General features: G+C 46.8%; 1 protein-coding gene across 5 annotated transcripts in view; it reads right to left on the bottom strand.

The window, feature by feature from the left end:
* The window catches only part of LOC144162516 (protein disabled-like), an 89,296-nt gene that overhangs the window by 23,928 nt on the left and 49,685 nt on the right, over nt 1–15,683 (bottom strand). For 4 of the 5 annotated variants that reach the window (XM_077693078.1, XM_077693082.1, XM_077693077.1 and 1 more), the window contains 5 exons: nt 12,586–12,720; nt 10,653–10,853; nt 5,941–6,012; nt 4,021–4,110; nt 1,522–1,665 (listed from right to left, as the gene is read on the bottom strand). In XM_077693078.1, the coding sequence (XP_077549204.1) occupies nt 1,522–1,665; nt 4,021–4,110; nt 5,941–6,012; nt 10,653–10,853; nt 12,586–12,720 (642 nt within the window). The remainder of the gene's footprint in view (nt 1–1,521; nt 1,666–4,020; nt 4,111–5,940; nt 6,013–10,652; nt 10,854–12,585; nt 12,721–15,683) is intronic. The other variant, XM_077693080.1, reaches the window with a different exon arrangement.

The following is a 15,683-nucleotide window of genomic DNA, read 5'->3' as shown; positions in this document are numbered from 1 at the left end:
AAACTTGCTTTCTTTGAGCTCCGAACCAGAATGCTTGGCACTGGCATCAGTGCTCGATTCACGCTCTTCACTGATCAGAAACACCTATGCATGGCAGCATCACAGACAGCACAGAGCCAAGCCTGTGCCACTGACATTTCAGTCCTCTTTCCTTTTCTGTTTGTCCGAGATTGAACGACCGTGAGCGCCCAGTGGCAGTCGCGGGTTAATTAAGAAGGCAGGTGCAAAAAGAACGTAGATTTGTATAATTTAAAAATAAAATTTCCCATTTTTTTACAATTCTAAATTTCTATGTAATTTCTAAAAGCCGGAGAACACCAGCGTCCTCAACTGTGGCAAGAAACCAGCTGAGATTGCAAAAGCAATGAACCATCGCGCTTATCATAGTGGCCTGACGACGAGGCTAGGCTGAGAGACACGCTTAAAGGGGGACATGGCTTTTAAAACAATTTTTTTTCCTTGTTAAGCCCACTCTGCGAAACTTGCCAGCCTTGCTGCTTTTTTCCCACTGATTTCAAATATGGCACTATTTTTTAAGTCAATTAGTTGACAAGATAATGGGCGATAATTAGACATTTTTGGAAGAACAATAGCCAAAACAGTGTTGCGCATAAAACTGTAATCATATTTTTCCGTCCTATGAGCCCTGGTAAATGCAATAAGAGAATTGCTTGGAACTAATTTTACAGCCCATTGAACTTTGGAGTTTGAAATGGGCACTCAAAATCGTTCCTTAACACTGGTGCCACCAAAGTTTAATGAGCTGCAAAATTAGTTCCAAGTGGTGCATAAAAAAAAAGTTTTCTTATTGCACTCACGCGGCTCCATAGCATGGGAAAATATAAAGATTACAGTTTTATGACTCACACTGTTTTGTCTATTGTTCACTCCAAAAATGGCCAATCATCTCTCATTACCCTGGCAACTAATTGACTTACTCAAAAAATAATGGCATGTTTGAAATCAGCGGGAAAAGCAGCCAGACTGACAGGTTTTACAGAGTGTGCTTAACAAGTAAAGGGAGCTGTTTTAAGAGCAGTGTCTCCCCTTAATGACAGGCTGTGCGTCTACGCTGTGACCTTCTTGCCTTTTTACCCTCAAAAAACGGAGCAGAAGATGGGACTAAGCAATAAAAACACCACACAGGCATACCCGACATGACTACTCGTCGCTACATAGTCGCGTGGCAGATGAAAATAACGTTGCCGCCATAACAAACCTCTCAAAGACACATTCTATGTCAAATATTATTTCGACTTTCTTCGTTTCTTTCTTCGCTTGTTCGTGTATATTTTCCTGCTGCAGCAAAACACGGCCAGTTGTTCGTCAGTGCCTGTGTTGCGTGTTTCTTGCTTTGCCCCGTCTTCTGCGCTGTTTTTTGAAGCTAAAACGAACCAACAAGCCCATCAGTGCACCCCACTCGCCTCCCTTCTCCTGATACCGTGAACCTGGGATACAAGAGGCCATTTTCGTCGGACTATGAGCGTCCATTCGAAGGAGCGTTCCTGTTTGACGCCTCACCCCGAGGGCCGGGTTGAGGGAGCAGTGTGAGCCACGTGCGCTGGGAGGAGGCGGCGGCGGCAGCAGAGGCGGTGGCGGACCCACCGGGGTCGCTGGCTCCGAGAAGAAGCCATGGCTGGCACCCGGCACCCCCATGGGCTGCTTCTGCGAGAGGCGGGGGGAGGGGCCCGGTCCATCGATGATCTCCACAGGACGGACTTTGTGGAACAGTTTTGTTACCCACCACATGAGCGAACAGGAAGGAAGAAGAACATAAAGAACGCAAAGAGAACAAAGTAAAATGAACCATTAACACTTTCGTACGAAGTGTCCATGAAGAGAAAATACAATTTTTGCTTGATATGAAAGTAACTTCAGTAACTTTCAGCCTTCAGTAACTCACTGAGCTCCGTTCCAGGCATGAAAGATGGCTTTTTAACTGAGAAAACGCAAGCGATATTGAAAAAACTTCCAAATTTTACGTTGCAGTGACATATTATAGGCAGGAGTGATGCAATATGGGTCACCATCAAAAACAGTTAGTTGCGTTAAGTGCACACTAGCATTCAAGTGATATTACCAAGCGGAACTAGAGGCCCCACTACAATTGCCCAGTCACATGCCTTGGCGGTGGGTTAATGTGGCGGCCGTTAATCGCACAAACAAGATTCTGCGACGTCGAAGAAAAGTCGCCGGAAAATGGCTATCCATGGCGTCACCATGGCTTCATCTGTTTTCATCAGTATCCCCGTTATCTGATTGAAGTTTGCGATAACATTGGTATCATCGTTACCGGGACAAAACAGTCTGTCTAATAAACAGACCCCGTATTTTTTTCTTCGCAGTCTTTTTACCATCATAATGAGCTATGCAATAAATTAATTTTCTTTCCGTCATATCTTTCCCATCGCATTGATCATGCTCACAAAGTAGGACTCCATTCATGCCCTACCAGAACGTTCGCGCAATCATTTATAGCTCGTACATCACGAGACTTGAACCACCCTCTGCACAACTTGTATCGATTACTGATAACCATTTTTTCCACGATGACCTTCCTAACATTGTATAATAAGGTGAATTTATCTTTATATAACAAACTGATTTACTTGCGTTTGTATTATATCTGACTGCTTCTGTTATTTACCTGAATTATTTATTTACTTGAATTTATATGACTGAATGTATCTTTATATAACAAATTGATTGCTTTATTTGCGTTTTGTATTGTAACTGACTGCTTTTTCAATTGTGTTTGTGTTGTAAAATTGTAACCACTCCCCTCTGTAATGCCGTCCGGCCCCGAGGGTAAATAAATAAATAAATAAATTACTCCCAGGTTACCCCCACTCCCCTTATTACTTAACGCACAGGGGAACGGGACAGAACAACAACGCAGGACAAGTGCTGGATCTTGTCTTGTCGTGTTCTCCTTGCGCTCTGCTCCCTGGTGCACTAAGTAATAATGTTCCACGACAGTAACGAACTAGCCCACACTGACGCTCTGACACAACAAACTTTGTGCAGTACAGCGCTCGCCAAAAAGTCTCTTTCGTTCTCCACTCGACAACACCGTCCATACTTGGATCATCAGCTGCCCTATTCTGACCCACACGCTTTCATCTGTAACAAGCACTCTTCACCTCCTTCAATCGGCGCACGGAACAACCTTATGTTGAACCACAGCTATGGTGTATCTTTAAGGCTGTGTCAACAAAGATGACGATGACAGTGCGGATTCACTCATCCCAGATTATCTGAAGACCTGACAAGTTCCTCCAAAACAATGGCTGCTCACTGCACCACCCTGCCACCTCGTCACTCGTAATCGAAACATCCCAGTTCTCGATTACACAAACGCAGAGGGGGAGAAGTCAACACAGCAGCTTCCGCTGTAAAGACTCAGCCATGCTACACCGCACAACCAGAACTAATACACAGCACCCCTGGAGAACTTGACAAAGGTCCACTAACGAGCAGTCTGTCCATCTCCTATAACCTAACACTCTCCGCAGAATCGTACCCCCACATATTCAAAACTGCCTCCACACCAAGTTACTAGAATTCAATACGCACCAGTTGCAAAACTCCCCACAGGCCCCATGTATCAAAAACTGGTCTGTGTATCAAGAACTGTTGAGAAGGGGGGGGGGGGGGGGGGGGGGGGGCAAGTTGAATAGCCTGCCATCCGTCGACAGAAAGTCAAAGTGGTATTCAAGCGCCTGTGGCAGCTGCCTTAGTCACAAAAGAAAAACCACAGAAACACACATAAACAGGCCTAATTTGGTAGGTTTTTTTTTTTAATTCAGAAAGCAAGCTTTATTTTATTCAGTTGTTAAGTAAACGTTTGTCGGAGTCATGTTTTTGTCCCCAGCTAGGTGCCAATGCGAAATACACTAGCCGCTCAGCTTCAACAACAAAGAACGGGTGCTCGCGCGGCCCCAGTTCTCAAGCGGAGTTTGGCAACTGGTGCATATTGAGAGATTCTGCCTCCCGCCACCAAGGTCACCCCAAGGTCACCTGTGCGGGGTTGCTGATGAAGGACGTGTCGAAGGGGTCTGCCGCAAGGGTGGCTGCGGCAGCTATCGTCGTCTCCATCTGCATGATACCCTGCATGGTAGAAGGGGCAAGGTTACTCCCAAAGCACGCTGTTGGCAACGACAGCAAAGCATGGTGTTGGTGCCGTGAATCAATCGTTTCGTTTCTTTTTGTGTGTGTGCTTGTCTTGTAAATTTCACCCCCTACGTCTAAAACAGTCACCGCCTATGTTAAAAGTTTCTTTTAATTGTTAACTAAACTCTGCAAAACTTGTCAGTCTTGCTGCTTTTTTTCCACTGATTTCAAACATGCCATTATTTTTTGAGTAAGTCAATTAGCTACCAAGATGATTAGAGATAGTCATTTTTGGGGTGAAGAATAGACAAAACAGTGTTGGCCTTAATCCAATACTATGAACCCTGGTGAGTGCAATAAGAGAAGCGATTTTTTGATACACCGCTTGGAACTAATTTTACAGCTCATTACACTTTGGTGTTTGAAATGGGCACTAAAAATGGTTCCTTGCCACTGTTGCCACCAAGGTTTAATGAGCTGCAAAATCAGTTCCAAGCAATGCACCAAAAAACTGGCTTGCACTTGCCAGGGTTCATAGCATTGGAAAATATAAAGTGAACGGCTTTATGGCTAACACTGTTTCGTTTATTCTTCCTCCAAAAATGACTAATTATCTCTAATCATCTTGGTAACTAATTGACTTCCTCAAAAAATAATGGCATGTTCGAAATCAGTGGAAAAAAAGCAGCAAGACTGACAAGTTTCGCAGAGTTTACTCAACAATTTAAAGAAACTGTTTAAAGACCAGTGTCCCCCCTTAAGACAGGCTTTCACATTTGGGTTGCTCCTTCAACAATAACATATGTTCTGGCACTCTCGAAAAAGGGCAGTTTGGAAGAAGGGACCCCTTTGAGAGAACACTGCCCCAGTTATACGTGCACAATCATGCAGGCAGTCACACACACATTCAAACAAATTGGCCGTCTGGCGTGCACGAAAGTCGAATCTGACAATGTTGCACCGGAAGGGATAAACAAACAATACAGTCGTTCTGTGCTTCGTTCATCTCCTTCCATCTCTAAGCGTTGCCTAGCTGTGTAAACAATCCCAGCCTCATCTACAGCTAATACCCAAGTCCATTGCACAAGTGGACGACACTGGGAGAAGGCTGTGAAGCCAGCACAAAAGAATTGTTCCGATAGGCTGTAATCGCGTCCTCGTCAGAATTTGAAACACTTGTTTTATACCCTCGTCTATTCTTTCACTGTTACCACCAAATGAATTTTGCACTGTTATAGTTTTAGAGCTTAGTATGCGTACTTATTTGCATTTCCAGTTTGAATTTTCTTTTTTTTTTCTTTTTTTTCCTTCTCATTACGCTAATACAATATGTGTGTGCTTTGCACATGTAACCGCTTTATGTAATACCCTCTAATAAGGTCCTAAGAAGTACTGTGTATAAATACATAAAGACGAAAAAACTATTCGATGTGGCGCTGCCCACATTTTAATACTCCCTCATTTTTCAGCAATTTTCATGCTACAGTCCGACCTTGATTTAACAAAGTCACCAAGACTCTGGAGTTATTTCGTGAAAAATCAAGAACATTTGTAAAATCTACAAAACACCGAGTCAAAGCACAATTGCAGGGGAAAAATCCTAGATTTGCTCGTCACTTTGTGATATTTGTGAGACCGGTCTTCCAGGACGCGGAAATTAATTTGTTAAACCAAAAACATCATAAAATCTAAGCAACACTAAGCCAGTGTGCGAGTACAGGGGGGGGGAACATAAAGTTGAGCGTTATAATTAGAGAAATTCGTGAGACTGAGTTCCGTAAGGCGGAGGGTCGACGGTGTTCGGACAAAGTGGAGGCCTTCACTCACCTCCTGCAGGGAGTCAAGCTCGGACTGCAAGTCGAGCAGGTCGTCGACCGTGGGTGTGAGCTCGGTGCTGGGCTGGGGGTTTCCAAGGGTGCGGGGGGGAGACATGCACACACACACATGCGAGGGAACAACAGGCATTCTAAGGAGGCACACTACGCAGCGGGCACATCTATCGTCATCAAGCGGTGACGAAACTACCAGCAAACAGTGCAGTCACCGTTCAGAACAGTGCTGTCGGCATGCACCTAAACGGGCCATGAACACAAAATACAGCCTAGTTCAATTCAGAACCAGCCTTTGGTAGCTCTCTCAGCCCCATTCCAGCCAAGAAACACGCTTTTTAAACAACAGCAAAAAACAATAGCAAGTAATGAAAAAAATTAAACCCCTTCCACTCAATGTGAAAGCTGCCGGAAGTGCAGAGCAGTGATTTGCCACAATGGGCTGTGGTGCCATTATCCGCTCACTGCTACCACCCCATGCAACTCAAATTTCCCGCCTTCGCAGTGCTCGCGCGCCCCTGCGTGAAACTGGGCCAGCGGGAGTTCTGTTCTTTTTGTGCTAGCTTTAATTTCATATGCTGGAGCCCTTCTGCGTCATTTAGAATGCGCTTTTTTTTTTCTTGCGTGGCTGGAGCCTTCGTGCATCATTTCAAGCGCAACATTTTTTCCTTCCACGGCTGCAGCCTTTCTGCATCATTTCAAACGCGCCGTTTTCTTCTTGTGCGGCCGCTTTTCTCGCTTACTATCGTAAAAAGCAACCCAACGAGCGTTCCTAACTAAATGAACGAGGGCGCTGCCGGTTATTTGCGTATATTTTGCCTCATATGTGCCTAGTTTTCTTTGCGCTAAACAACGGGGAGATGTAGGACAAGCGCCAGCGGTTCACGAGTTTCGAACGCTTATGACTATATAAACCGCTTGGCTTTGGAAGCCTCTGGGGTATGCCCCGACGACAGTGCTGACGGAACACCCTGTTGCTCTACTTGGGTCCAGCGAGCGAGCTATGACGACAAGACAAGTGCCTAAAGTGCTCGTTTTGTGCCACAGTGACGTGTCGTGGGCAGGAGTGCTGCATTCTGGGCCACCACTAAAAGTACAGTTATAGCTGCACGCTAGCATTCAAGTGATATGATGAAACGGAACTACAGGCACCACTGCAGGGCCTCCTCAGTTATCAGTCTCAGACCGTCCGTGAGCTACCAGGGAATGCGATCCGGCGCTCGATCTTCCCACGTATTCCTACTGGACTTTGGGGTCTGAACGAAGTCGTTGGACTGCCCACCGACTACCCAGGACTGGTGAGTTGAGGAGGCCCGCAACTGCCCAGTCGTGTTTCCTGGCAGTAGCTTAGCTTGGTGGCCACCAACCACACACACAAGACTTTGTGATGTTGTAGAGAAATCACCGGAAGGTGGCTCGGAAGTCGCCACTGCTGCATCTGTCTTCCTTAACATCTCCAATATTTGTTTGAACTTTGTGACAAAATCGGTTTTAATGTTATTAGGACAATGCAGTCTTTCTGAAGACCCAAACTTGTATTTTGTGTTCACGGCCCGTTTAAGGGAGACTCCGGTCATTAATATGCTCTTAGCACAAAGTTTTCACCCAGTGTGGCCTGTTTAGCGTGCCGACAACAAATGTGCAGTCGGTTTTTATTAACACGGCATAAATTCTAAGTTATGCCACACTGCTCCGCCCAATTCATTCAGTATTAGCTACGCACTGAATGACTGCTTACTTTCCAGAACTTGTGTCCTGTAGGAACCAAAGAGAGCAATGTCACACCATTCATTGCGGTATAAAGCTTGATGTTAGAAAGCAGTTATGTTCTGGTGAAATACAGTGGAATCTCGGTCATACGAATCTCAAGGGGCGGCAAAAAAATTCGTATCACCCGGAAATTCGTATCATCAGAAAACGAGAAAAAATGGAAATGCGCCGCGCATGCGGCAGGCGGCGGCAACATGGCGCCGGCCCTTGCCGTGAAGAGGTGCAGGTAGCTTCAGCGACCGCTTCTAACCTTTTGTTAAAATGCAGCTCACGATGTAAACTAAATTGCTCATGCGGTAAAAAGGAGCTGACAGTGTTGGAGAAAACTGCACTATAAAATATCATCCGCGCCAAATATCCGCCGCGGAGGTGGCCCAGCCAGCTGCTGCGCGCGCTTTCAAACTGCCGTCGTGAAGAGCGCGCCTCCCCATTGGCGCAAGTCGGCACGCTCCTCCCACTGCCGCGCATCATTTTCCGAGCGAGGTAGAATCTGCCACAGGGGCGAAATCGTCGACACGGGCGTCAAAAGAACGCGCGCTCATCGCCGACGCGACGCACGAACACGAACTCAAGCGTGAAGCGCATGCAATTCGTGCGCGTCGGCGTTGCGCGTGCGTTATTTTTACGCCTGCGTCGACGATTTCGCCCCAGCGTCAGATTCTACCTCGCTCGGAAAATGATGCGCGACGCGCGCGGCAGTGGGGGTGCTCCATTGGGGAGCCGCGCTTTTCACGGCGGCAGGGCGGCAGTTTGAAAGCGCTCCAGACAGCCCGCTGGCCCCGCCGGAGATGTTTAGGCTTACCACGGTTGCGGATATTTGATCGGCGCTTTCCCTAACCGCGCCGACAATGCTTTGTAGTGTCGTTTTCGCCCACATTATCAGCTCCTTTACTGTACAAGCGACTTCATTTGTTTCTTAAGTGGCATCATAAAGAGCGATCAGAAGCGGTCGGTCGAGCTACCCGCACCACTTCGCGGCCGGTGACGCCGCCATGTTGCCCCCGCGCGCAGTATACGGGTGGTATTCGCGGCGGCGTCAGCGCGCCTGCGGCGTGTGCGGCGTGTTTTCGTGAGCATAAAACGCTCCATACGGTTCACGCTTCAACATAATCGAAGTGCAAGTGGCGCAGGCAAGGCGACAACAGGATAGGTCGAGCGCGGGGCATAGACGGAAGCGAGGAATGCGGAGAAAGCAAAATGGCGAGGGTAATCGCCGTCAGAAATGAGGGAACGCTTGATTGCCGCGGTTTATTCAAGTATAATACAAAAAAAAAAAGGAAGCTAGAGGCACCCGAGCTGCAGCCAGCGGAAACGAAAGGTACAGAGAGAAGAGATTGCAGCGGGAGATAAAAGAAGGGAGGGAGAAAGAGAAAGAACAGGCGTCGAGAGGGCACGTTCGGTTCGTTCGGAACAGCGCCTCCCCACGAGGAGGTTTACCGTCAACGGGGGAAGACTAATGCTTTTGTGCCCGCGCACAACCAAGGCCGCACGGCCGCACCAACACTCCCGCCTCCCGTCCACGCCGCAGCCTCTGCTCACGCGTTCGTATCACCCGCAACGGAGAGATAAATGCATACGGATCATCCGAATTTTTTTACATTGCACACAATGCATTTTGGCCGGGGAATTTCGAAAATTCGTATCACAACGAAATTCGTATCAACCGAATTCGTATCAGCGAGATTCCACTGTAGTACAGAATAGTCTACATTGGTGCCGACTGACGCTACATGTTCACAGCTTTATTGCTCTATCCAACTGACGAGCTTTTGAATGCAGCAAAAATTCTGTTCACCCGACTAGTGCGCCTCAAGACTGCTTTGGGGGACGGTTGGTTCCATGGCAAAAAAAAGTTGGCTTTGAGGAAACAATGACAGAAGTTTATATAAGCCCAGGCGAATATGGCTATTTCGGGGATATTGTGGCGTGAGCTGAATGCGTACGCATAGAACTGTAATATTTTGCAAGTATCTTCTTTAGGAGTGTGCAGACTATGAATGAAGGTATTATGGGAAGTTAATGTTTTGGCACGCTTTTTCACTGTGCGTCTCCTCTTAAACCTACCTGGTGCAAGGTTTCATGCAGTTCCTAAAATATCTACGCAAGCTTGCATCACCACGACAGATTCACACACAAACCTCCGGTCATGCTGAATGCTGGTGCGCCATAAAGAAAGACTGCTTCACAGAAAACAGCCAAGTTGCGTCGTTTTTATCGCATTTTCCCGCTCACCACTTCATTCCCAACAATGGTTCGTGCTTCCAAAACAACGTAGCCGCAACGCTTGGTGAACTCTGCCCAACCTTTACTTGAGCACAAAATTTCAAGATTTTGAGGATCAAACACGTCCCAAAAACATTCATGCGATTTCCACGAACGGACGACGCAACATCTACGACGAGGTCGTACATCTACTGTACACATCCACTGTATGATATACTCATTGTCTGGATATACGTTCATGGGTGTACAATGGATGTCCAACACCAGATTTATTTAGGACATAAACTGCCGGACATCCGAAGGATGTCTGCTTGAGGATGGACCCCATACCTAATGAACTTAAAACAACAACTTTCACGAAATCTAAAAGCGACAAGAGATTTAGACATCTTATAACCTCAAAGGTGTTCCAAGTGGTGCTGGCTGTCCGTCTGTCCCCCTGCAGCCATGGTCGTACGTCTACTATACACATCCACTGTACGATATGCTCATTGCCTGAATATACATTCATGGGCGTACGGTGGATGTCCAACAGTGGATTTACGAAGGACATACATTGTTGGACATCCGAAGGATGTCTGCTCAAGGATGGACCACATACCTGTTGAACTTAGAACAAGAACCTTCATCAAATCTAAGAGCGACAAAAGAGATTTAGGCGTCTTAAAACCTCAAAGGTGTTCCAAGTGGCTGTCCCCCTGCAGCCATGCCCCTCACCTTGGTGTTGGCGGGGTCCTGGTGCGGGGTGAGGGTGATGACCTCGTGCGCCTCGCCACGCAGGGAGAAGTCGGATCCCGGGGGCATCTGCCACGCCTGGAGCTGCTGCTGCTGCTCTTCCCGTGCTAGCCGCATCTCGTGCTGCTTCATCTCCAGCACCACCTGGAACAGGTCTCGCAAGGCCACCACCAGCTGCGAGGCCTGCACAGCGGAGGAACCCCGTCGCCTGCTCAGCGGGTGCCCTGCAGGACCTGCCAGAGTCCCTCCCTTGCCTCCCCTCTCACTCCTCCTCCCTCCTTCGCGAACCCTGTCATCGTCTCACTACATGGCCAGCCCAAGCCCATTTCTTTGTCTTTATTTCAATGATCACAATGCAGTGAAGTGAATGTGAGAGATTGGGAATGTGAGAGAGTGTTATGCAATGTGCAAAACTTCCTAATTAACTATCACTAAAAAAAAAGACAGTTCCATAGTCACTGAGCCAGCGCTGCGTGTGGGTTTCCCCCGATCCAGTGACAGCTCCACTGACATCATGCAGCCGCTACACAGCTACTCATACCACATTGTTCTGTGAAGTGGTCCCAAGGCCACTTGACCAGCAAACACACTGTGTAACTGGCTTCCAATTTCACTTCGTTTCATTTCATTTATTCAAGCCTTAAAGGTCCGGAGGCATTGCGTAAGGCGAGGAGGGGGGGTATAGCTCGGCTAAATGTTCGCATTTTCCCTTTTGTGCGGCTCAGACAAGATGACTGTCAACAAGCTTACGGCACCCATCGCCTTCTATGCAGTTTACGGGATGTACACACATTTGCAAGCACATCCCGCATTTCATGCCATGACCGTTTCCTGACATTTTGTTACGCACACAGAAAACTCTAACGTAGTCCAAAACTAACCTTTTCCCAGTAGCGATCTGTGCGTGTGCTTGCTGCCAATCCGCCGTTCTGTCAGGGTGCCCCAGGCAATATAAAGGCCGGACGCACTCTCACCTGCCATAATTTCACAGCTTTGGGAGCAGCTACTACTCTTCGGCACTGCACTGTTCAACCTCTGCTTTATCGACAGCCTGCAGCGAGTTCGTACATGCACTCACACACAAAAGAGGCCACAAAAAAAGGGGGAAAAGCTTACAAAGGAAAAGAAGGCTGCCCATGCTGCGTGCACATGGCTACCAGGGATGGGGTCGGAAAGACGAAGAAAAGTAAAGAAAACGGTGGTTTGCCCATTGCAGAGTGTCTCGTCCATGGCGATGACTGAGTGGGGGTTAGGAGGATGTTTTGTGCACAACTTTTTTTGACAGCGGTATCTTTCCTGCCCCGATTGTTTAGTTTGCCGGGTCAGCCGGTAGGAAAACCGGTACTGGAAAAAGGTCCCTTAGCGTGGCTTGACTTTGAGTAGCGGTGTGCGATAGTGCCGCACTCCTGGAAGCCACCCATGAAGTAGCGCCGAAGAAATCCCCCCCTTCCCCATTTTTTAGCACGAAAGTGTTTTATTCCTAGATACACGAAGGTCTCCCTGGTGTCATATCTGTCACGGAAGTGACGCCAGTACAACGAAGCAAGCGGCCTGTAAAGGGTGCACCCCTGCACACACGGTCTTCTTGCAGGGAGCAACCTTTGGTACTCAAGAGTGCGTTATACTTAAGGTTGTTCGTTTCCGGTTTTTGTATTTTAACACGAAAGTGTTTTATGCCGGGATACCCCAAGATTTCACTGAGGTCATATCCGTCACGAAAATGACGCCAGTACACCTTTGCCGAAGTGACCCGCCAGCAGGAAGTCGCTTGCCAAGCACACCCGCAAGACAGCCGCCGACACGCAAATCATGCTCAGCTGCAGATTTCGCTGCACATGTCACTTTCGTGTTTTACCGATTCCTATGACACAGGAATCAACCACAGTCTTTTTTTTTTCCTCCCCCGCACACTGACCGCCTTCTCGGTCTTGATGGCGACGAAGCGGTGGCAGCCGTCCTGTGTCATGCAGACGTAGCCAAAGGCCCGGGCGTCGCTGGCGTCTTGTGAGATGAACGAGATGCGGTGCACGGGGTGGTGAAACACCAGCTCCTGCACACAATGGGGAAAAACGGGTGCTTACCTCAAACAGAGATTCTGTCCGGGCCTCCTATGAGACCGAGGCACTCGGCAAAGGAACCTAAACACCAGAAGCATCACTTGTCAGAGGTATTGCCAGCCTCAGGCATTCGCTCACTCACACTACAAGATGCGTGCCAGTGAAGGGCCAAATTCACACTGTTTCTTCTTCAACCCATCGCACAGGAGCACGAATACATGCACGGCTGATTTCAAAAAAACGTGGGACCACTGCTCGGAGGACGGTCATCTTTTAAATAATCCCCACTCTCTCAGCACGCATTCAAATTTTGATATAATCAACCCCTATTTATTGAAATTGACAATATCACGAATGTTTCTTTGATTTCCCAATTCCATGTCTATTTTTTTTCGCAATTTTTTTACCAAACTTTCAATTTAATAAGTCCACGCGCATTATATGTACAATCAAGAGCCATTTGACAAGCTGAAGTACCGTATTTTCACGCACGTAACACACCCATGCATGTATAGCTCTCACCCAAATGCTGCACCTGCCATCAAACAACATACTATATCCCACACAATTTATGCTCAACGCATCCTTTCAATCTTCATAAAAAATCAGTAGCACACAATTATGTCGCAATTCGGTCAGATAACAATCGTATGTACCAGTGGTTATCAAACGTTTTTTTTTTAATTGTGCGCTGAAGGCGCGACAATTCTTTCTTTAGGTCAGGAAAAAAAAAATGAAGTTGGAAACTACATTGCAGTATGGAAAGGCATATCTGCCAAGTTCATCACTGATAGAGATAGCTGCGAGGTTCTAAGAATCTCCCCTCCTCACTTGTGCAAGCAGAAGCCCATTATCTCATCCTCTTCAATGCTCTTATTTCTGACATCCGCCCTTGAACAGCAAGCGTGCTTCGCTACGAAGATATGATTACGACGTGCCTCAGACAGAACAGCAAAACTTCAATCTTTTTTTTGGAGCAATGGCTTTTGGCTTTTGGAGCTCTTTTTTTGGCTGTAATGGTCCGCACAATAATGACATGCCACACACTTTGCTGAAGCTGAACTTTGGGCGAAATTTCCATATTGCCCGCAAACTTTGCTCTGAATACTTATCACTTATTCATGTTATGTTACAGGGTAAATAAGAGGATGAGTGCTGACAGACTATCATTTGCACACACCCTTTAACAAAAAACGTTGCCAATGAACAGCACTCGAAACAAGCTTACGAGCACTCTGAAAAAACAAAACAAAACGAAAACCTGAAACGTGGCATCAGCCTTGCCAAAGCACTGCCATTGTCTGCCATACACAAAGTGTTTTTATCGTGAATTTCGTACCCAACGCAGCTTGAGTCTGATTAGTTAATTAAGAGTTTCTTGGGGCAATTTCATCCCCTCCGTTGCTGACCACGGCCAGGGCTGTTCAAGCCACCCATGACGTTAGCTGTGCTGCTGAAATGCATGAACCTTTACCTAAAAAAATTTGCTATTTGGGGCCCTATTCTCGACTGCACAAATTTCTGGGAAATTCGCCATGTTTTTTGCGTAAGCACAACGTAAGCAATCAGTGATGTGATGCACGTATAGCAGTGTAATTTGACGCTTCACTCATAAAGATCACAACCCAAGGTATCAAATATTGTGCATAAAAGATATAAAAATCCTTGGCATGTGTTATAAAAATTTAGATGGTAGCTGAGGCTAGCAAGAGAAACACATTTCTGGAGGTCAAAATTGGCGTCAACACCACAAGGCGATCGAGTAACGTTGATCCAATAGCGAGCGAAAGGCGCATGTCGAGCTAAAGAACACCACACAATTTTTTGCCTTATCTATTTATTTATTTCAATCGCTTTTAGTAACATAGTTGGGCTCTCTGCTTCAATGCAAGCTTGGTTGCATTATCACCTTCCCGGCCGCCACCGCCGCCACGCCATCGTCTGCTGCTATGTTACAAGTTGATGGCGTGATCACAAAAAAAGACAGCTGTGACTATCGCTTGTGTGACACATAAGAGCAGCGAAGCGCTACACCTGATAACCGCGGAGCGTACCGATGTCACCGATTCACTTATTCGTGAAGCTCAACTTCAATCAGCGCTGTAATGAACAAAATAGTCACTTTTCTTTATTATTTTTCTCTTGGGTTCGATCATGTGACCCAGCAGCTTACTAGGAGGAGTGTGGATAAATGCTATGCATTGGGTTCTTTTTGTCATGGAGAGGCTTGTACTGCCCTCTCATGTTGCAGTTAAGCCAAACAAATAATTTTTATTTTATTGCCAAACAGAAAAGCACAATACTGCACATTATTTGTATGCTCTGTCATCGCTGACTTGGAAGCAGTTGAAATGATAATTTGTTTCGGTAGGAAACATGCTTTATACAGCGCGCATGCGAAACTGCGCCTGCTGCAAATTGCCGCACATTTCACCGTGCCGAAAGCAGGGGCAATTTTTTGCCCCATTTCACGACAAAAGCACCCGCTTTTTTCAAGCTGTTACGTAATATTACTTCACTTTTACACAGGCTGAAGTTGCCAAAGTGTGACGTGTCGGTCCCACCAACTGTTTAAATTATGTCACGCCTTATCAGCCAATCACAGTGAGGACGAGTATTACAAGTAACATCGTTGTTGAATAGCAAAGACAGGCTTACGTTGTCACGTCCGGTGCAGTTATTCTGGTTTTTCATTGCAGGCCAAGAATTGTGCACTTCACGTAGGGAGAAGAAATAAGGCAAACGGTAGAACTGTTGACAGTAAACGTCATGAAACGTCAAAACGACGACAGCACACACAACCACTTTGTCAAGCGGAAGCACGTGACCAAAACTGAAAGCCAATCAGAAAAGACTTCCGGCAAATTCCCAGATTTCCCGGGAATTTGTGCAGTTGAGAATAGGGCCCTCGATGATGTTTTTGACCAAAGGTAGGACGTCTATGTATCAAGGTTTA

The sequence above is a fragment of the Haemaphysalis longicornis genome, unplaced genomic scaffold, assembly GCF_048455015.1.
Source record: "Haemaphysalis longicornis isolate Haplotype H1 unplaced genomic scaffold, Haemaphysalis longicornis Haplotype H1 scaffold_12, whole genome shotgun sequence".
NCBI classification, from domain to species: domain Eukaryota; kingdom Metazoa; phylum Arthropoda; class Arachnida; order Ixodida; family Ixodidae; genus Haemaphysalis; species Haemaphysalis longicornis.
The sequence above is the reverse complement of the archived record's forward strand: the minus strand, read 5'-3'. Positions and strand labels throughout refer to the sequence as shown.